This window comes from Schistocerca cancellata, chromosome 2 (assembly GCF_023864275.1).
Source record: "Schistocerca cancellata isolate TAMUIC-IGC-003103 chromosome 2, iqSchCanc2.1, whole genome shotgun sequence".
NCBI lineage: Eukaryota > Metazoa > Arthropoda > Insecta > Orthoptera > Acrididae > Schistocerca > Schistocerca cancellata.
Genome location: NC_064627.1, coordinates 418,773,482 through 418,796,267, shown reverse-complemented (window position 1 = coordinate 418,796,267; position 22,786 = coordinate 418,773,482). Strand labels below are relative to the sequence as shown.

Below are 22,786 nucleotides of genomic sequence, written 5' to 3'. Positions count from 1 at the left end.
GTATTTGTATGGAGTGGAGCCATGTATGGAAGTGAAACATGGACGATAAATAGTTCAGACAAGAAGAGAATAAAAGCTTTCGAAATGTGGGGCTACAAAAGAATGCTGAAGATTAGATGGGTAGATCACATAACTAATGAGGAGGTATTGAATAGAATTGGGGAGGTAGGACATGTTCTGAGGCATGAAGGGATCACCAATTTAGTACTGGAGGGCAGCGTGGAGGGTAAAAATCATAGAGGGAGACCAAGAGATGAATACACTAAGCAGATTCAGAAGGATGTAGACTGCAGTAGGCACTGGGAGATGAAGAAGCTTGCACAGGATAGAGTAGCATGGAGAGCTGCTTCAAACCAGTCTCAGGACTGAAGACCCCAACAACAACAACAACAACAACAACAACAACAACTCAATACTGCAGCTAATAAAAAATTATCATCATAAATTAAATATTTAATTCACTGAATTTATAATTTTTGAAGATGTTAACCTACCTGCACTCCAACACTTCTGATGGGTAGGAGTGTTGCAGCAAGATGTTGTTTACTTGAAACTTTACAAAGTTCAGATCTTTCATCATCACTAGTTACACTTTCAACTCTATTGAGCAAAGCATGTTTCTGAAAGAAAGAAAAAATAATAAAAGCAACCTTACTTTCACATTTATAAATTTATACAAAAAACAACCACATTCATAAAAATTATAGAAAAATCATATCAAATAATCTTCACACTTTTCTCCTAATCAATATTTGCTTTTACATTACTTTCACCAGAATGCTACAATATATTTACATACACACAACCAAATATTTTATTTTGTGCTACTTCTGTAAAAATTTGCTGTTTGATTGGAATGACTCCTTACCCTCTCCCTTAAAACCCACATCCTTTCGTCTTTCCCTCTCCTTCCCTCTTTCCTGACGAAGCAGCCGTTGGCTGCGAAAGCTAGAATTTAGTGTGTATGTTTGTGTTTGTTTGTGTGTCTATCGACGTGCCAGCGCTTTCGTTTGGTAAGTCACATCATCTTTGTTTTTAGATATATTTATAAATATGTTGTTTTACCAAGAAGCAAAGAATGAATCAGTTAACATGCTATTTATTTACACAAATAGCACCATTACCGTTTGTGAACTGGCAAGGCCATCTTCAGAGAGCTGTTCACGTTCATAATAAATTTGATGTTTACATTATGTTCTGGCTGTTTTCCACCCTTTGTGGTGAAAATTCATAGAAGTGATGGCACCCCATACAAAAAAACAATACACGAAAGAAACAATACGAGAAATGGCCTATTGATTGTGATCATATCTAATAACAAATTAAAACAATGTAAGAGATCTGTTTACACTGTTTTCATTCGTTATTAGTTACAGCTACAGTTAAATAAGCAAGTTTTAAATCACTTTCTGTGGTAAGTAAGTAAAGTCTTATGCCATGAATGGCTGGGAGACCCTAAGGGGGAGGTGGAACCGTCTAGCCAAACCCCCAGGCACCTTTCGTCTGCGAAGTATTAGAGTTGTGTGGGTAAGTGTATCTGTTAAGTATAGGTGACTGTAATGTTTGTGTGTGGAGTGCAACATCATGTTCATGTTCCAGTAAGACACCTTCACCCCATGGAATTTTCGTCACACGGGTTGCAGAACAGCCAACAAGTAATGTTTACAGTGACAAACCTAACATAAAAGTGAACAAACAACTGAAGGCGAACCTGTCAGTTTGAAATTGGTAATGGCACTGTGTGTGCACATAAACAGCATTATCAACAATGGCTGGTTCCTGCTCTCTTCTTTTCAAGCACTGTATTTTGTATTTGTCATGGTTAAGAACCTCACTTTTCCAGATGGTGCAAACACAATTTTGTAAGTTACTGCTTGTTAATATGGAGTGACCATAGTGTTTATGTTGCCATCCAAATAAGACTAGAGCTAGTGTTTTATTCAGTGTTTGTGCAAGTTAACAATATCACATTACTTGTCTGAACATGATGCATATCAATGGTTTGTCACTTAATTAATGCAGAACAAATAAATAATTCTAAAGGATACGAAACTTCCTGACAGATTGAAACTGTGTGTCAGGCCGGGACTTAAACTCAGGACATTTGCCTTTCATGGCCAAGTGCTCTACCAGCTGAGCTACACAAGCACGACTCACGATTCATCCTCACGAACGAAAGGTCATGAGTTGCGCTCAGGTAGCTCAGCTGGTAGAGCACTTGCCCATGAAAGGCAAAGGTCCAATGTTCAAGTCCCAATATGGCACGCCTTTTTAATCTGCCAGGCTATTTCACATTAGGGCACGTACCACTGCAAAGTGAAAAACTCATTCTGGACTTCCGAAAGGAGCTTTCGATCTCCATGTTAAGATCTCTTTTCAGAGGCATGTGGAAATCAAGATGTCTGCTCAGATAAGGATAAATATTTTTGAAAACAATCTCTCAATGCTAATAATTTAATTTTCTAGTACATTTAAGTGATTTGCAAATTATTGGAATATCAATGCTACAAATAATTTTGTTGACTACTTAGGTAGTTTTGCGAATCTGATAAGTGTCAAACATCATAATGTACAAAACAACATTCCCCAGTTGAGCACTGTTGTGCACACGTGCACACACAACCACACGAGCGCTTGTGCCACACTTCAGTCAACTACAGGCGAGTGGTTGCCTTTCCTTTATTTTAAGTATTATTCCATCCAGTAACTTCCATTGCTGCTATTAATTATTGATTGTATGTCTGCAAAAAGCATGTGCCATTGGAGCAGACAACTCTGTGAACTTTTGAATTTGAGCTTTATCATTTTTCGATTAAAACTGGATGGCTTTGAAGTATTAGGATACAAATGATCTAACTGAATGTGACGAAAGTAATTTGCTGTAGTTGTAGGTTTTCATGCTTTAGTGACATTGTGGCTGCTACAAATGATGATTCATAAGCATCTCTGACGTATCTAAAGCATCTGCACTCACTTCACTTACTGCTAAATTCTGCGTTTTGTCAAAAGATAATTTTTTGGCTACACTAGTAACTGTACTAAATCAGATATCATCATCACCATCATCTCATCAGTGATGGCATGATTCAGGAGTAAGAGCCCATGCCACTAATTTCACAACTCAACATAGTCACAAGCAATTGCTAAGAATTGTAAATTAATACAACACATGAGTGGCTTGCATTCTTGTTTCCTTTTCCCCAATCCCTCTATTACTAGTGTGCTTTCTTGCACATGCAAAAAATGATGAAAGATACTTCGACATATTATATGGAACCACTTATAGCATAGGTTTTTCACATGGTTTCCTGCATCATCTCTGAAGGAAATCAAACTCTTCACTACACTATAGCCAGCACAGTGTACTCTCTATGGTTTAAGTTGCTAACTCACCGTATTATAGCCTAAACTAACTAATAATCAAGCAGCATAAAGGATAATTTTCAAGCAGACATGAAACTAAATCTACATCTATTGAAATGAAATCTAAAATACTTGCTCTTACACACCAGTGATCGAATGGGAATGAAATGTGTGGGCTTCACTAAACCTAGGAATGCATTTTTAATCGTCTTCATAAAGTAATGATCAATAGTAAATATAAAAACATCAATACCACAAAATCAGGAAATACAGACAATAGATAAATGAAACCTATCAGCAAATTATGCAAGGTTAATCATATCCTCATATCAAAAAATCTGTAGAACACCAACAACAAAAATTGCTAAGAACTTTTTATGAAGGCAAAAACAGATCAATAATGAAGTATATATGAACTGTAATGAGAGAAATATTCAACAAATTGTAACCCATTATTAATCGAACAAAGTTGTGGACGAGTGTGTTGTTGCATTACTCACCCACTGTCAACAGCACTTAGGTCTTCAGTTAAGAGGTATTGTTAATACGATCATGTGCCTCAAACTAAAATAGCAGCAATAAGGGGACTCTAAACACATCTGCTGCTTACCAAATCAAAAACTTAATAAAAACGTCATGTTTCAGTCAGTGGACTACACTCTGCCTCTGCTTCCTCTTCTTTCTTCTTTCATTTTTCTCATTTTCTCTACATAAAACAATAAAGCAACAAAGCTCTTATTTCTCTCTCTCTCTCTCTCTCTCTCTCTCTTTCTCTCCTCTTTCTCTCCTGCCTGTGATACAACAAAACTGTTGCTTCAACCAATAAGGTGTTGTGCATAGTCTTTTAAACTATTTTGGTGGGCTAATGCACTCAAGTACATTTTGGACTGCATATTGTCACATTATTCATGCCCAACAAACTTTATGTTACTTCCATGTTTTAATGGCTGAAAAGTCCACCGGATTATTTGAGCCCACTGGTGTTCTTGGCAACAGGAATGACAACAAAATACCTGCAATGAAGGCAATTACTATGCTTGTTAAATCTACTTTTTAGCCTGATCTCTCAATAAGAAAGATAAAATTTTAAGATTTTTAATCACTTGTAAATAAAAATTTATCCATCTCAATAGTGATTTTTAAGTTATGAATAAAAATCTAAATTTTGTTGTTCCATAATGGCTCCTGCAGTAGTCTCGAGAACATGTTTCAAATTTACAGCAGAGAGAAATCTGTAGAGAATACAATAACATCACATTTGAATGCACCATATGATTCTTAAGTAGATACCTTTTAATCAGAAGGGTGTAACAACTAGTAACTGACTTCACACCTCCACCATTTACTCTCCACTTTATCACAAGCGACTGACACAGTTTTAGGTTGCAATCATTTAAGTGCTGCACATGGATCACTCAAATTAGGATAACAGTCCTCATAAATTAAAAGCAGCATGCCAAATCAGCCTCTGAAATGGATCTTAGCCGTTCTGGGATAATATCTTAGGAGCAGAGCTATTTGAGAAAGTTTTATGTGCTGATTGACAGATTCACTCTGCTTTGAACACTGGCCTATTTTGCTCTTTTGGTAACCACATGCTAATGATCCTCCTGGGGCGAGATGTGGTGGACACAGCATTTTCACATGCTAGCTGTTGGCTATATAATGAAATTCAGATCAAATTGGACCAAAATTAAATTTGTTTCAGATTAAAGCTGTTTTTATAACCAGTGGCTGATACAGTCCTCCTCTTTTCACAGGTCTTCCCTATTTCTTCCTGCTTTTACATCTTTTACTTTTCATTTTACTATCTTCTCTCATTAGTCCAATTTCCTTCACCTTCTTTAGCAACTACAGGTTTTGTACACTACTAAGCAAAAGTTCCACATAATTAAGAAATGAGGGCATGAGGTGGGCATATGAACGGTTACAAAGAAAAGCGAAGTTCAATCTCAAAACATTTAGCATACAACAGTATCCAAAACATGTTAATCAGAATAGTTCTGAAACTGAAGATAGAAAAAAAAAAAGAACTCCACAGAAAGAAAACAGTTAATAGCAGATATGGTGGCAGCTGACTGGCCACAATTTCTTTTCCCGATGCATCCTATATATGCTCTATATGCTTCAGTTCAGCAGATATCACTGCCTGCCCCTCCCATTTTTTGAGATGGATGTTTCCAGCTGGGAGAAATCCACACACCAGAACTGCTCTCCATGGATGGAGCTTATTGTTAACACAGAGGATGTCTAGCCAAAATGTGCATTTGAAAAGTCACATGTTGTTGTGATACCTAGTCTCTGTGGCTCTGAGTGCCAAAAATATGACACTGACCACAAACAAAGATCTGATCATTTCTCGTTTTCAATCTAAGCAGTCATGTTTTTACCATGCTGTTAAACAAAAAGTGATTAAGCATCTTTATATGTGAGTGTGAGATACTGCGAAATTAGTGGTCTTTAATATTCAAAATTGAGACTGTTGCTCTCGCATCCATGTGCTGAAATGGCAGACTTGAAACACTACATACCAACTGCCATGCCATGGTTATTGTTGCAGTTCCTGGCAATTTTCGTTAAGACGCGTGTGAAATGGGTGTGCCTTCCTTATTTGAACGTAGCTAACTTGCCAGTGTCTGATGCTGATGAAACTTGGCTGACATGTTTGTTTGATGATTTAATATTCCTGAAAGGTGTGATACCTCGAGAAATACATGCCTTTATGTAACAGTACTTTACAAAATTGGCAGAAGTATCTAGTTCCACTTCTTTCACAGTTCACTGCGCAAACTCTGCAATGTCATGCAAGATATTTCTTTTTTCCACTTCCCACAATAATTCGAACAGTATGCACATTCATGTTCCCCGACAATCAACCAGGTGTATCCTTATCAGGTGCTTGCTTTGCATGTTGGAGTGCTTCTCTTTCCTCCACAGTTTCTGCACCAACTTGTTGATCACTTGTCCAGGGTCTTGCAACTTCTTTTCACAAATGTTTTATATTCTTTTCATATATCTGGGTTTAGGTTTCTGTACATTTTATACATGTTAAACGAAGCACAATTTATTAGAAAGAAAACTACTTTCTTTGTCCATTTATTGGTTTTCTGCTTTATCCCACAATACAAAAGATATTGATCAGCCCTGTCCAGATCTTTCATAAATTTATTGTATATCACAATGTTATGATTCACACATCCCTTTTATTTTTCCATACGTGAAGGAAAATGTCACCTTGTCTTCAAAATGTAATATCACCTTTCTTTAGAGGTTTTGCTTCTGTTTGTAGACATTGAGGGAGACCTCTACTATTTCAAATTGTACCACAAACTCTTGTTTTCCTTTCTAGAAGTGTATGGGCAATAGCCGTACTGTTGTAATAATTGTTTTGAAAAACGTGGTGCCACATGCCAAGGTGAGATGAATGTATAGAGAGAATAGTATCTTTAAGCTTTTTCCTCCCACAGTGTATATTTCTAGACTGGATATTTATCCACTTAACACTTTTGCCAATGATACAAACAAGCAAATCACATCAGATAAGGTTTCCAGTATTGTGAGTCCAGAAACAAAGCTGCCCTCTCCACAGTGTCATTGCTTCATCAAGAGGAAGCTCCTGTTCAGGTTTGTATACTGTTTGAAATATATCTTGGAGATACTTTAGCACAGGTTCAATTTTGTAGAGTGTTTTTCTAACCACTCTGTAATTAATTGTTATTAAAATGCCACAATTTCCATATCTGATCAAATCGATTTTTGCTCATTAGCTTGCCAAAAATAGGTGTGTGTATTAGAGGATCTGTTGACCAATAGTCCGTCAAATAGTATTTTTTTATTTGCTCCATTAAGATAGTCATGCCCAGAAATTTCTTCAGTTCAACAGCAGTGATATTCATAAATTTGGGAGACTGGAGATTCATTATAATGGTTTTTGTTTTGTTCGTAATACAAGTTTGATTGTGCTGACATCTAACTGAACAATTCATCCCCAACAAATAATTCCACAGCGTTTATAATGCTATTGATTTCACTGGGAAGGGTTTTCACAACTGGAATTCCTCTAAACATTTCCAAAATAATGATATTGTCCTTCTTCAGCCAACTTTTACTGTCAGAAGCTTTGTCCTCTCAATCGTTTGTAATTATCTCACTTTGGTGATTATAGCCTTGTTGTTTTCCAGTAACACCATCCGAATCACTTGGAACATCAGAACAATTGTCCGCAAACAGTTCAGCAAGACATTCTCTCTCTGACAACTGTTTTTGTGACATACCACACGAGGCAACAACTACAGTACTGACTATAGCGTGGTACTGATTGTTGGTGGTAAAACAAAAGATAAAAATAAGTTCATACTGTTGTTCATTGCACTGAACCCTCCAGTTCATATATAACCTTTGTTAAATTGAAACAGTAACTGCTACGATGAACAGGTCTCAGAATATATGCAATGAACTCACACAGTTGGACCTGGAAACTCACAAATCTACATGAGCCAAACAGAATGTGTTAAATAACATAAATGTCATAGTATGGCTAATGACTGGCCAGCTGCAATATGGCTACCACACCATATTTATATATGATGATGCTACACAGATGTCAACACTACACAAATGCATGATTCTACAAATACGCACCACAAAAAATTTTATCACTGAAAAAGTCATCAGTATTGCATGTGATTTTGCAGGTGACTAACAGAAACCATTTTCCACCTGCACACAAGAACTAAAATGAGAAAATACAACTAATAAAAGCTAACATTTCAAAATCATAACCTCCCAGTCTATGTCCAACTGGTAAATTGATGGTACAGAATGAGGATCGACTGCAAACATGAGAGAGTACGACAGCACTCCACACTTACGTCCATCATAATGCTTCCCCACATACAGGTCTCATTTCCCAAACTGGTCTCTTTCTTATAAGTTTCTTTGATTGTAACAGCTAACATATTTCCTCTAGAGCAGCGGCTCTCAAACTGTGGGGCACAACCTGCAGAGGTAGGGTGTGCGGTTGGGAGCAAATGGCATGCAAGGGGTGCATGGTATACTAAAAGAGGAAAAAATATTTCTTAGTAACAAACAATTATATTAATCTCTTCCTCCGAACAAACAAGGTGCCACTGATCTGTACTCAATTTCACCTGACGGTGTTATGCCAGACACGGTCAGTGACAATGAAACTGCGGTTATATTTTTAGAGATTGGGGTGGCTGGATGACACTGGCCATCGGCAGAATCATCTGTTGTTGGTTGAACTGTGACTGTATCCTTAACTATCACACACTGTGCAAGCTTTTGCTCAACCATCTCGACACCCCCTTACAGTATTTCAGACTTTGCAGGCAAAGTCTGCCTGCAATGTGAAGTGATCCCTGGTTAGTGACAGGCATGAAGACACAAGTCATCCAAGTCACCAGTGGCCCATCCACTGGAGGTGGGGACAGAGACAATCGAAAGATGGAAACAAGAACTAATGATGGAAACTATTTATTGCTAGGCTTCACAAAAACTGCAATCAATGGTAAAGAACATCTGGAGTGTGTAATTTGTTCAACCATTTTAGCTGCTGATAGCTTAAAGTCTAACAAGTTAGAGAGACATCTTGAAACCAAACAGCCTGAATTAACACAAAGACAAAGCATTTTTTGTCAAGAAACTGCACTGAAGTATGCACAGATGGAGCTCATTCAATGACTGGATTTCATGGTGAATCACACACGAAACTTAAAGCTGTAGCTCAATATGGACACACTGTATGACACATCAGGAGATTCTGGCCACTAAAGAACGTATCCCAACCATTCATGAAGTGCTCCAAACATTTAATATCACAATGGCAAAATCTATAAATTTAAGGCATTTTAAAGTATTATGAGAAGATGGGTGCTAAACAAACTAAACTGCTGTTATTAGTAATAATCAACAGCTTTCAACTGATAAAGAACTAAAAAGAATGTTTGAACCGAGGACTGACGTATTGTATTTTTTAAAGGAGGAGAGTCACACACTGCCAGAGTGTTTCAAGCAAGGGTGATTTTCTACTGAAAATGGCTTACCTCACTACATTTTTGAGAAAATAAATATTCTTCAAGGTAATCAGGCAACTCTACTATCTTGGTATGAAAAAGTGAAGGCATTCATAAAGAAATTAGAATAGTGGAAAAACAATATGTAAAATGGCATGTTAAACATGTTCCCTGATTCAGTGTCCTGTTGGAGGACACAGGTAATCCAATACTTCCAATAGTGAGAAAAGCCTGCCTTTGTTCTTTATTTTCATTATAGTTATGCACGTAGTTTTGGTTTCTGTTGCATAAAAGCTTTCTAAATTGAATTTGGAGAAACAGATAAGCCAAATAAAATACAAAAAAAATTACTATTTTTCTTAATAAAATGGTCAGGGGTGGGGCTGACACTAATTTTCCTTGTGGAGGGGGTGGCAGGGCAGAAGAAAAATGTTTGAGAACCAGTACTCTAGAGAAATGTGTGAAAAGAATGCTCTGCAGACTTTCGGAATTTATTTGTAAAAAATACATTCCTTCCCTATCCATAGACGGTTTATGTTACTGACATCAAAATAAAAATGCCCGTCTCTGTAACAGCCACGAGTGGGTCCCATTCCGTCAGATGTCTGCATACAGAGGAATTGTTCAAGGCCTCTTTTTTCGAAAACTAACTCCTGAGGCAATTGTAATCTTTTAAGAAAATCATGCTACATACATAACTAGATTCTGTTGTGGAGTTACAATGAGGTGACTAAAGTCACGGCGTATCTCCTAATATACCTTGTGTGCAAAATATTACTGCCATCTGTGTTTGTGCATATCACTATCACACAACTTTGTCACCTCAGTGTAAGGCCAGGATATCTTTTGCAAGTCGTAGGCAGCAACTTGATGTGGCATGGGTTCCAGAAGCTGTTGGCAGTCCCTTGCAGAAATATTGAGCCACACTGCCTCTATAGCTGTCCATAACTCCAGAAGTGTTGCCGGTGCAGGATTTTGTGCACAAAGTGACCCTTTGATTATATCCCGTAAATGTTCAATGGCATTCATGTTGGGCAATCTGGATGGTCAAACCATTCACTCTTAATTGTCCAGCTCTTACCATCTGAAATCAGTCTCATCTGACCAGGCTATTGTTTTCCAGTCATCCAGGGTACAACTGATATAGTCATCTGCCCAGGAGAGGTGCTGCAGGTGATGTTATGCTGTTAGCAAAGGCACTTGTGTTTGCCACCTGCTGCCACAGCCCATTAACACCAAATTTTGCTGCAGTGTCCTAATGGATACATTCATCATAAATCTCACACTGATTTCTGTGTTTATTTTATGCAGTGTTGCTTGTCTGTTAGCACTGACAACTCTACCAAACACCGCTGTTCTTGGTTGTCAAGTGATGTGTCAGTCACTGCACTGTCTGTGAAGAGAGGTAATGTCTGAAATTTGGTATTCTTGGCATATTCTTGACACTGTGGATCTCAGAATACTGAATTCTTTAATGATTTCGAAAATGGAATATCCCACGTGTCTAGCTCCAACTAACATTCTGAGTTCACAGTCTTATTTCCTGTTGTGCAGTCATAATGATGTTGGAAACCTTTTCACATGAATCACCAAAGTACCAACGGCAGCTCCGCCAGTGCACTGCGCTTTTATATCTTGCATAATCGGTATTACCGCCATTTATATATGGGCTTATCACTATGCCATGACTTTGTCACTTCAGTGTAAGACCAGATAATCTTGCAGAGTAGTTAGTGGCAGTTAATTTTACATTAACCTCTTAGTAGTAAGATGTAAGAGGCATCAGAAGATTTCATTAGGTGCACACCAAATCAATAAACATGACAAGCATTACAGATCTAAGCAAATACTTTTCTTTCTTTCTTAGCTCACACGCCTATTCAAAACAGGGAATATTATTTCACAAAATTTTGTAAAACTACCACATGTATGTAGCTTGCCACAACAATATTTTGGTACAGTGCTTTTGAATATCTGAGGTATGAGATGCAACCACAATGAACTGGTTTTATAAATGCAAGTAGTTCCTATATTCCTGTAGATCTGAATCCTTTGTACATATTTTCCACAGTCCGTGTTACATTTTCCAGTAAGCAAGTTCAGACTAGTGATGCAGACCGACTTAATGTATCAATACAAACAAACAAACAAGTAATTCAAATAATCAAAAATTTAATAACTGATGGATCAGGAATGATAAACTAAGATCTAACCGGAAGTGCTTGTACTGTATGAAGAAAGGTAAGCAGAAAAAGAAAATTCTATAAAACTAAATAGTGTATTACATGTTTAAGATAGCTCACCTTTTGTAACATTTGATCATATTCAGCTATTATTTTTACAAGAACCTGGGTTTCCGAGAAGTCTCGTTTCATGTATGCCTCTTCAGCACAAAGTATGCGAATAGCAAGGCCAGGACCAGGAAAGGGATGTCTCATTACCAAATCAACAGGAAGACCCAGTTCTTTTCCAAGAATGCGCACCTGTTAAACATCACACAACTAATAACATTCATATACATTTTTGTGAGCAAGAAAAAAATTTAAAATGTCACAAGATTACGTGAAAATATTACTTTGTTCTGGCCTTAAAATGGTGATTCCTTGGCAGATTGTACTTGTTCATAACAATGGTAATTATAATTAACCAGCTGCAACAGCACGTAACCTATATCATCTTTTATAGTTCTACAAGCATGGGTGTACGGGGTTTTGAATCTACTCTCCTGTACAATTCCAATGTTGTGATCGCCTCATTCTGTCTGTTCCCACATGCAGCATACAAATTTATTTTGCACAAAGGCTATACTAATAATATGACAGACGTAATACTCAAATTATATATTTAAAAAAAACTGAAGACTTTTTCATACCACTATTCAAAGATCAGATGTTCAATGGTAACTGAGGTTACTATGTGATGTAAAGAAAAGTAATGTGATCAAATGATCCTTAACAATACATTCACTCTTGACAGTAAGTACCACTGGCAATGGCTGTTCCAATACTAAGCCAAGAACATATACATATACGGCTTAGATATAATGATAAATATTATTTGATTTTCCTACACTCTCCTTATTGATTGACATACCCTGACCAATGATTGAAGCTCTTTTAGAGGATTCTATGATCAAGTATAGTGTTTAACAGAACTGTTAACTGAAATTAATTTCTTGCAACTCTTGTAAAAGTCAAAGTAATAGATTTAAAATGTTGTCCAGTTGTTATTTTCTTTTTGCAGTACATTTTGTCAACTACTCTAGTTGCTTTCAGTGGATGTTGACAGCAACTCACTGTTTGGATACCAAACAAATTGAACAAGTACACAATATCCACTACCCTGGCAATCAGTCTTGGTGCTATTAAACAATAAAACAGTTAACAGAAATTCGGATCCAACAGGATAGCCATTGGGGCGGGGGAGGGGGGGGGGGGGGGGAGAGAGAGAGAGAAAAGGAAAAAAAGATTAAGCAGGGAAAATTAAACAGGATCAATCACTTCAATGAAATTAAAATGTCTAGTATGTCGTGCGAAACAAAATCTAGGGCTCCGAAAAAGGGGGCGTACATTACATACTTGCAAATGTGGAGGTTAAATGTTGGAAAGGTTCTAAGGATTACCGTACGAAGATGGTAACAATGCAAGCATCACATCCAATTCAAGTAATTAACTAAATCAGCTGTTGCTTAACACTGTCCCACGTGTGAGCATAAAACAATGTACGAAGATATCGGCAATGTGAAACAAGTGACAAATTTCTTAAATACTGAATTAAAAGACATAATTAAGATGAGAGCTATGAGTAATTCAATAAACAGTGACAGAATTAACTTTTAACAATGTAGGAAAAGACAGAGTGCTACTTATCGTGAAGAGGACACATCAAGTTGCAGACAGGCACAATTAAAAGACACTTCCATAAAACTTTCAGCCATAGCCTTCATCAGTAAAAGAGAGACACACACCATTCACACAAACAAGCAAGCACACCTCATGCACACACGACCACCACCTCCCACAGCTCGGGCCAGTATGCAACTATCACGTGGGATGCAAGCAGCAGTCTGGAGTGGGCAGGGAAGGCGAAGGGGAAGGGGAAGTGATAGTAATGTACAGGTGGGGAGAAAGACAAACACTGTCTGGTAGATTGTGCAGGGACTAGAATGCCAACAAGCACACCATCAGGAGATTGTGGGACAGGGAGGTAGGGAAAAAAAGGAGCAAAAACAGAGAGGAGCAGGGAAAGATGGGCGGATGCGTTGGCAGAAGGCTGCAAATAAACATGGGGAGGAGATGATACAACAGAGGGGCTGGAAACTGTTGGATGGAGGGTTTGGGGCCAGTATGTTACCATAGCTTGAAGTTTCGGTGGGAGGCACTGTCCCCAAGACCCAGACCACAAACAGATCTCCCATACCATTTCCCCTCACCCCCAAGTACCAGCGACAAAGTGGTGTCGTCTTCATCACCCCCGACTGGAACAAATGAACCACACCCTTTGCCAGGTCTTTGATTGCCTATCACCATGCCTTGAAATAGGGGACATCCTACCTAAGATACTTCTCACTCCTAAACTGGCACTCTGTCACCCTCCCAACCTCCACAACACCCCAGTACTTTCCTATGCCAGTCCCAATCCCAGCCCCTTGCCACAACGATCATATCCCTGTGGAAGACCAAGGTGTAAAACCTGCACCAGTTACCCAACCAGCACTTCCTATTCCAGTTCTGCCCCATCAGGGCTGGGCCACCTCTGAAAGTAGTCTGTCTTTTAACAGCTATGCTGCTATCATTGCACAGCTTTTTATGTCAGTATGACTAACAACCACCTGCCCACCAGGATGAACAGCCACCACCAAACTATGGCCAGGACCAAAGTAGACCACGACATGCAGCTGAACACAATACATTGATTTCAATGGCTGCTTCACTATCCAAGCCATCTGGATCCTTCCATCCACCACCAGCTTTCTTGAACGGCACAGGTGGGAGGTATACTTACAACACAATCTCCACTCCAATAATTATCCCAACCTCAACCTATAGTAACATGCTGCCCCTACCCTCCATCCTACAGCTTCCATCCCCTCTCCCCTACTATCTCCTCCCCATTCTTATTTCCCAACATGTTTATTTGCAGCCCTCTGCCAATGCATCCGCCCACCTTTCCTTGCTCCTCTCCTGTTTTCCTCCAGTTTTCCCCCACCTGCCTGCCCAACAACTTCTTGATGCTGCACCTGTTGGCATTCTAGTCCCTGCACAATCCACCAGAGAGCATTCATCTCTCCCCCAACTGGAAAATACTATCCCTCCCCCTCCCCGGCACCTCCAAACTGCTTCTTGCATTCCACATAATAGCTGCATTCTGATCTGAGATATTGGAGTTTGCAGTTGTGTGCACATGAGGCGTGCTTTTTGTGTGTGTGTGTGTGTGTGTGTGTGTGTGTGTGTGTGTGTTCACTGATGAAGGCTGTGGCCGAAAGCTTTATGTAAGTGTCTTTTAATCGTACCTATGTGCAACTTAACATTTCTCCTTTACGGTAAGTAGCAATCTCTTTCCCTACAGTGTTGACATTTCTACCTAGAGTTAGCTTTTGTGATGTATGGAATTCAGCACCCTGTTTATTTAAACCACATAAATTTATTGTACATCACAATAATATGATTCACAGATCCCTTTTATTTTTCCATACGTGAAGGAAATTCTCTCTCTCTCTCTCTCTGTCCATAAATTCTCTCTCTCTGTCCATAAATAAATGCATGTCAAGAGATTATTAGTGAAAGGTTTTGTCTTTCGGCATTTCGCCCCCCCCCCCTTTTTTTCATTCCCCTTCTATTGAGTTTGAATTTCTGTTAACTGTTTTATCATCTTATGGCACCAAGATACAATTGATAGAGGGGAACACAGTGTGTACTGTACAGTCTGGTTGCGTTCCAAACAGCAAGCAATGTAATCTGCACTTGACATCTGATAAAGACAACTGTTGAGTGGCCGAGCGGTTCTGGCGCTTCAGTCTGGAACCGCGCGACCGCTACAGTCGCACGTTTGAATACTGCCTCGGACATGGATGTGTGTGATGTCCTTAGGTTAATTAGGTTTAAGTAGTTCTGAGTTCTAGGGGACTGATGACCTCAGGTGTTAAGTCCCGTAGTGCTCAGAGCCATTTGAAGCCAACTGGTGAGGCAAACATCAAAGTAGGCGGCTCAAGGTCATGCTCGCTGCGTGATGTCTTCATATGCAAAGCACTGTGATTTGTCCATTTGACAGCTTTGTGCCACATACACTGTAGCAGTGAAGGGATTGATACTACTGTACGTTCAGCACTCCCGTGTGGTATCATGTGTTCACATGAGGTTTCACTATTCCATGAAAAGGTGCACTGACCTGTTTTTAGTAGCGAGCATAAAGGGTGAAAAAGACACTTGAAAATGAACTAAAATGTCATATGAAACATATTGAAGCTTTTTTTTCTTTTACTGCTGTGGCAAATAATGAAGAAACCAGGTATAATATATCTTTTGTGCAAATACATAAACTGAAAGCAAAAGCTTGTGGTATTTTGGAATCGACTGTATGCTGTATTAACAGCCCCATAACATCGGCAGAATCTCCAGATGTGACCATGTGTTTTGACTCTCCAAGAAAGGTATATAAAAGAGAGCAGAAATATACACCATTTGAAAATTTTAGCCTAACGTTAGTGCGCAGAATTGCAATATTTCATTATTATGGCAGAGGAAAGAAATCCAATGGCTAGAAGAATACCAAATGATCTCTGTGAAAAAATTAATTATTCTGGCTGAGTGATCTTTGTTGCTCATCTGCTTAACTCACTTAATTTTCAATTCTGAAGGTGTGATGATGGACAATTTTTTTAAGCAAATGCAGAGATATTGCAGTAGCAAGACTGAAGCTTTTGCATACAATGCACTTATTGGGTGCTGAGGAGAACAGGCCTGTAGTATCCTTACAAGGTGAGGCCACATATGGATCATGCATTTACTTCCAACTTTGTACACTCTTTAATAGTCCATTACCACAACACAATATGGAAGTAATAAGGCAGACTACATAGGTGATTCTGAGATAATTGAAAGAGAAGTTTTACGTGTCAGTGATGTATCTGTACATTGCAAACCTGAACAAGAGCTGGCGGCAGTCCATAATCGGTGGACCACTGGCTCCCTGCAACCCAACCCCTCCCCATTAGTCATATTGTTTCATATATATTACATCTGAAAGGTAATGTGATGAAAAGATGTGTGTATTTACATGAACTTTCTTTGAATTTCCAATGCTATTTGACTGTTAATTAATTTTTATTATTATAACAAATATTATGCGACTTTTATTTCTATAGACACATTAAAAACTTTATCAAGCACCTTGTACATATTTGGCTAACAACGAATGAGAAATTTCTTTCATGAAGCTGCTACTGAAGTACTTTTGATCATACATCACTGATTTTTGGCAGTGATATTTATGAAAATTTTGCATTATGTGTGGTTTGCATCTAAATTTTTGGAAGAAAGAGAAATTTTTCCAAATGTCAATGGGTTTTGTTTATCCTTAGAAATCTGAAGATCCCTTCTGCATGACAGCAAACTGCATTCATCTGATGTAGTAGCTGTCATTTTAATTTCTGTTTTCTGTGTCTGTATGAAAAATATAATTGTGAAACTTGTAATGTTGTAAATTACTCTCATATTCTGGCTTACTGTATATTATTATATGATTGAATCAAGTTATTTACACCTTTATTTATAGTCTTGAATTGGGTTTTCCAAGACTGTCCCTTGCCCTTAAAACTTGTGTCTGCAGATCAAAACATCCAGGTGCAAAAGAAGTTCTCTGTACCTTTCCCAACTTAAGGTATAAGAGATTTCGGAAATCACAACAGGCTTACATTTACAGAAAAACTTCACGTGTTTGGTCATTTATTTGTTGATAATTATACATATACTTGTTGTGATTATAAAAATTAGCAAACAACCAAATGACATTGCAAAATCAATAAAAGTTCATGCAAATACATGTGTCTTTTCATCATATTACCTTTCAAATGTAACTTACCGGTATATGAAACAACACAACTATTGTTGAGGAGGGGAAAAGAACTCTCATGAGCAAGACTACCCAGCAACCCACATGACAACTGCCATCTCAAACTCAGGGTCATAATGTACTGGTACATCACAGATGTGTAAAACTTCTCTTGTGATTTTCTCAAAATTACGTCAGTAGTACGAGTCATTACTAACTTATGTCGTGCCAATGGACTACAAAAAGAGTACAATGGCTGAAGCCAATCTGTGATTCAAATGTCATGGCCTCCCCTTTTGGATAAAACTTGGGTTCCTAAAAACCATATGAACAGAACATCAGTCTTTGTTCCAGTACCTGTAGTTACTTTTCTACAACTTATATCGGCATTTTGTGTAATGGGTGCAATGATAAGGCATCTGTGATAGCTGCAAATAAAAGTTTTTAGGGTATTAGGGAATATTCTTGGTCTTACTAATGCGAGCTGTCAGAATAAAAATCCTGGTGGTGGCACACAAGTACTCCCATGTTGTCGTGCACAGATTCTATGATAAATAAATCTGCATTCATAGGTGACAAAATACAATAATGGTATCTTATATGCTTCCAAAATTAATTTTACAGTTTCCTTACTGATTTTCTCACTGGAAGTTTCTATAAGGTCCAACAGAATGCAAATTCATCAATTGCGAAATTTTTCATTACACTAGTGGAACAGGTAAAAGCAAAATATTGTTATTATGATTTCTAGTGAAATAATCAATATTCCCATTAATTCACAATGCTTTATGTGATTTACTGCTGATAACAGAATTGTTTATGAACAGGTATGTGTTTGACACCCAAGTACATCTGAGAATATGCTGTCACCTCAGATGTGTTCAATGACATATTAATATAGGATATGTGCAAGGGAAGGCTCCTTACTATGAATGAGCTTTCATTTAGCACTATCCAGTGAATTATCATGGGGAAGGAGGAAAATGTTAAATGTACAATCGAAATAGTAAGTAAATATAGCTTTCAAGGTGTGGCTATAAAATAAATGAACTGATGATGTCACAGCGTATGTTTACATGCAAAGAATAGCTGTGAAGTGTGAAGCCTTCTTGTTCAAATGCAGCACCTCTGATGTCTAAACAAATCAGTGCAGTCACAGCCTTCATTTGTGTCAGAGCTGTTATTTTGTTTTGTCAGAAAAATGATAAGTGTAATAACAGAGCAACAAATTATCATGGAGTTTCATCTGAAACTTGGAAAAACTGCAACCAAAACTTGATCTTTTACTATAAAGTGTATCATGAAGACACTTTATCATGTATGTGAGTTTTTGAGTGATTCAAGTGTTTCCCAGATGGTCAGGGACACATTGAAGATGACTCATGCCTGCGACACCATTCAACATCATAAACGGATTAAAATATTGAAAAAGTAGGTAGCCTGATTTGATCTGATCATCAGTTGCGTATTTGGAAGATTGCTAAAACTGTAAGAATTGACAAACAATGTATAAGGCAAATTTTACAGATCTAATTTCGTATGAGAAAATAATGTGTTACACTGGTGCCAAAAATTCTCATGACCTATATATAAAAAAAGAAACTTGTGAAAATGTTTGTACTGACACTTTGAATACCACTCAAAATGGTCCTAATGTCTTGGAAAGAGTGAAAAATTGTGACAAATCTTGGTTTTTCACTCATGATTCAACTAATCACCAACCCATTCATTGGAAGGGCCCAACTTCACTGAGAGTGAAGAAAGCTCAAATGAACAAATGAAGGTTCAAAGCAATGATTATTGTTTGTTTGTTTCTTTTTCTATTTTTTTAAATTTATGGAGCTGTGTTTATTCCCTGGGTTTCTGAAAGCCAGACTATTATCCAACATTACTACCTTGAGGTTCTTGTTCAGTTCTGTGGGAAAATAAGACAAAAACAATCCGAATTGTGAGTAGTCAAAACAATGCACTGGCTCATATCGCATTGTCTGTTAAGAGGTTTCTAGCAAAGTGCAGCATCCCAGTGTTACACCACCCACCTTATTCGCATGACCTAGCGCCACGTGACTAATCTATTCCCCAAGGTCAAGTCTGCATTAAAAGGAACAAGATTTCAGTCTGCTGAAGCAGTGTAAGGAAAAGCAGCATGTATCATCAAGAAGCGAACAGAAAGAGATTCCAGTATTGTTTCCATCTATGGAAAATTCTCATGGAGCATTGTACAGATAGAGGACAAGGCTGAAAGTAACTAAATATGTATGTTTTTGAAAAGCATAAAGTTTTGCAGCAACAGTTCTGTTATTTTACAGCCACACCTCAGACATTGGGAAAAACAGGCACTGGCACTCTATGGCTACATTATATTTAGTTCTAAAATATTACAATTTGTGTGAATATCATTCATTAAAATTAATTTTATGTTGAAATCTGGCAAGAAACTATACAGATTTATTTGTTACCTGTGCAATTCATGTAAAGTCATGACACTTCAAATGGATGCCTTCAGGAACACATTAATGTATGGATTAAGATGAAACAAAAGAGGTCAATAATTAAAAGTCAAACAGAACAAGTTTTTCAAGATTTTAGGGTGGCGACATCCTTGAGCAGTTATGAAGCTTAAGTGCCCCATAAATTACTCAATTTTCTTCACACAAACACTTTTCAACGCAATGTCTTGCATATGACACACACACACACACACACACACACACACACACACACACACACACACACACACACACACACAGAGAGAGAGACAGAGAGAGAGAGAGAGAGAGAGAGAGAGAGAGAGAGAGAGAGGAGGGGGGGGCGGTAGTAATGGTTTTGTTCTTATAACATAGATACAGTACCTCATCTTTATGAAAATCTCTCAGTGGCTCAACAACTCTTCCTTCTTCCCTTAACTGTCGTATAAGCTCACTGTCGTTGTGATGTGTTTTTATTGTATCAGCTTTTGAGCTGACTAAATGTGAGGCAGATTCAATCAGATCTGGTCTAAGTGTGCCTTGACCCAGGAAAACCTCCTCTGGTTTTAAGTTTAGTTCAGAGATAACATCATTCGCAACCTACAGCATAAAACAGTATGAATAAAAATAAAGAATAAATTAGCTTTACTACAAATTCGAGATATAATTTAATTAACAACTACATGTAATAACAAATGTTTAAGACTTACTGTGTATACCTTTCAAAACTCTCACATCTTGATTACTGTTTGTGTGTGTGTGTGTGTGTGTGTGTGTGTGTGTGTGTGTTTGGGGGGCAGAGGGCAGGGTGGGCCATTGTGTAAGTATAACTTACCATAATTACACATAATTACATTTTAACTTACCATGGTTACACTGCATTACCTGTCTCCTGTTACCTCTCTCTGTCCATTTCAAGGTAAGTGGGACTTATTTACATTTATCTAACCTATACCACCGTTTATCTCTCTGTGACAAGCAAGCAACAACAAAAATCTCTAGATATTTTATGTTCCTCTTTCGGAGGTTGTGAAGATAAATTTTGTTTACAGCTATAATACGCATAAATAGTAATTCATCATTAAAAAAGAGCATAGTAACTTTAAATGACAAAGCTTGGAAGGGAAGCAGGAGGGAAGGCAGAGTGTGCCAGCAGAAATTTTTGAAAATCTTCAATTTGCCAGTGCATCACATCACAGACCAGAAGAGTGCTCCATTCAGTTAATAGAAGCTGTATCCATGGGGCCAAGGTAGGAAACAGAACTTTCTGTATATGTGTCACTACGGATAAATGTTCACCTATGATATAGTCATAAATCTGAGTCTGGCTGGAGAAAGCGATATTACTAAGGGTCTAATTTTGAAAGTTACCAGGGACTCCCAAATCAAGGTGGGAACCAACAAGCTGAGATAAAAATTAAGAATGAAATGTCAGCAACAAACGATATTTTTAGAAATTGAAAGAGGTATGGAAAAGCCATAAGGGAAAGTTTGACACTGACTTGACAACTGCCCTTGCTGCAGTACCCAACTTAACATGTTTTCAAATGTTTCCTGTTTCTGGCACACTGGAAAATCACGAAAGAGGACAATACAAAAATAAAGTCATTCTGTAACCCGTTACAAAATAACCCCGTTTTCTGCAGACCTTTCACTCATGCTGGATGGCGAGAATTCCGAACCTGAAATTATGCCTGAACCTCTCCATCTTTGTGTAACTGTTCTTACATCTCTTTGAACCTACTTACTGTAGTAGAACCTTGCTGTCGTTGTCCCTCCCTCCTACATTTTCCTCCATCACCTAGTTGTTAATTCCTTGACACTTCAGGATGTGTCCTAACAGCTGATCCTTTCATATATAAGGGGCGTTCAAAATGAAACGAGCCGGAGGCACAATTACAGAAACCAGTGCCTGTATGTTAGAAGTATTGACCCTGGCTGTTGAGACACTTGTCCCAATGTGACACAAGGCGGTAAACAGCTGTCTCATAAAATTCCTGGGGCTACGATGTTAACCAGTTCCGCACGTACAGCTGGACATCGTCATCGGAGGTGAATCGTTTGCCCCTCAGAGCCTTTTAAGGGGAGCAAAAATGGCCTAATCACAGGGAGAGAGGTCCAGACTGTATAGAGGGTGGCTGAGAACCTCCCATTGAATTTCAGCAGGAGTGCTGTGACTGTGTTGGCCGTATGAGGCTTTGCATTGTCATGGAGCAGAATGACCCCACAAGTGAGATTGTCTGGTCGTTTTGACTTGATCGCTTGGTGAAGGGTGGTCAAGGTTTGCGAGTAACGCTGAGCATTCACTGTTGTCCCATGCTGCAGGAAGTGAATCAGAAGGGGGCCATCCTGTCAAAGAAGAATGTCAGCATAACCTTTCCTGCACTTCCTAGGACGACGACATCCAGCTGTAAGTGTGGAACTTGTTAACATTGCAGCCCCCAGAATTTTATGAGACAGTCATTCACCACCTTGTGTCACGGTGGGACAAGGGTCTCAACGGCCAGGGTCAGTACTTCTAACATACAAGTACTGGTTTCTGTAATTATGCCTCCGGCTCGTTTCTTTTTGAACGCCCCTTATAATACTCAAGTTGTGTAATAAATTTATTTTCTCCCATGCTTGATTCAGTACATCTTTGTTAGTTATTCAATGTAGCTATGTAATCTTCAGCAGGTTTCTGCAGCACCAAGACTCAAAAGTTTATATTCTCTTCCTGTCTAAACAGTTTATCAACCATGTTCCAGTTCCATAAAAGATTACACCCCAGAAAAATACAATAAGAAAAGAAATCCTCTCTTTTTCAGCAACACTTTTCTTGTTATTACTCAGCTTTTTGAATCTGTTATACTTTGGCCACTGTCAGTTGTT

General features: G+C 38.3%; 1 protein-coding gene across 10 annotated transcripts in view; it reads right to left on the bottom strand.

Moving 5' to 3' along the window:
• LOC126161867 (GMP synthase [glutamine-hydrolyzing]) overlaps positions 1 to 22,786 on the bottom strand; it is a 151,401-nt gene that overhangs the window by 26,556 nt on the left and 102,059 nt on the right. For all 10 annotated transcript variants that reach the window (XM_049917991.1, XM_049917990.1, XM_049917992.1 and 7 more), the window contains 3 exons: positions 20,300 to 20,515; positions 11,702 to 11,881; positions 495 to 620 (listed from right to left, as the gene is read on the bottom strand). In XM_049917991.1, coding sequence (XP_049773948.1) covers positions 495 to 620; positions 11,702 to 11,881; positions 20,300 to 20,515 — 522 coding nt within the window. The remainder of the gene's footprint in view (positions 1 to 494; positions 621 to 11,701; positions 11,882 to 20,299; positions 20,516 to 22,786) is intronic.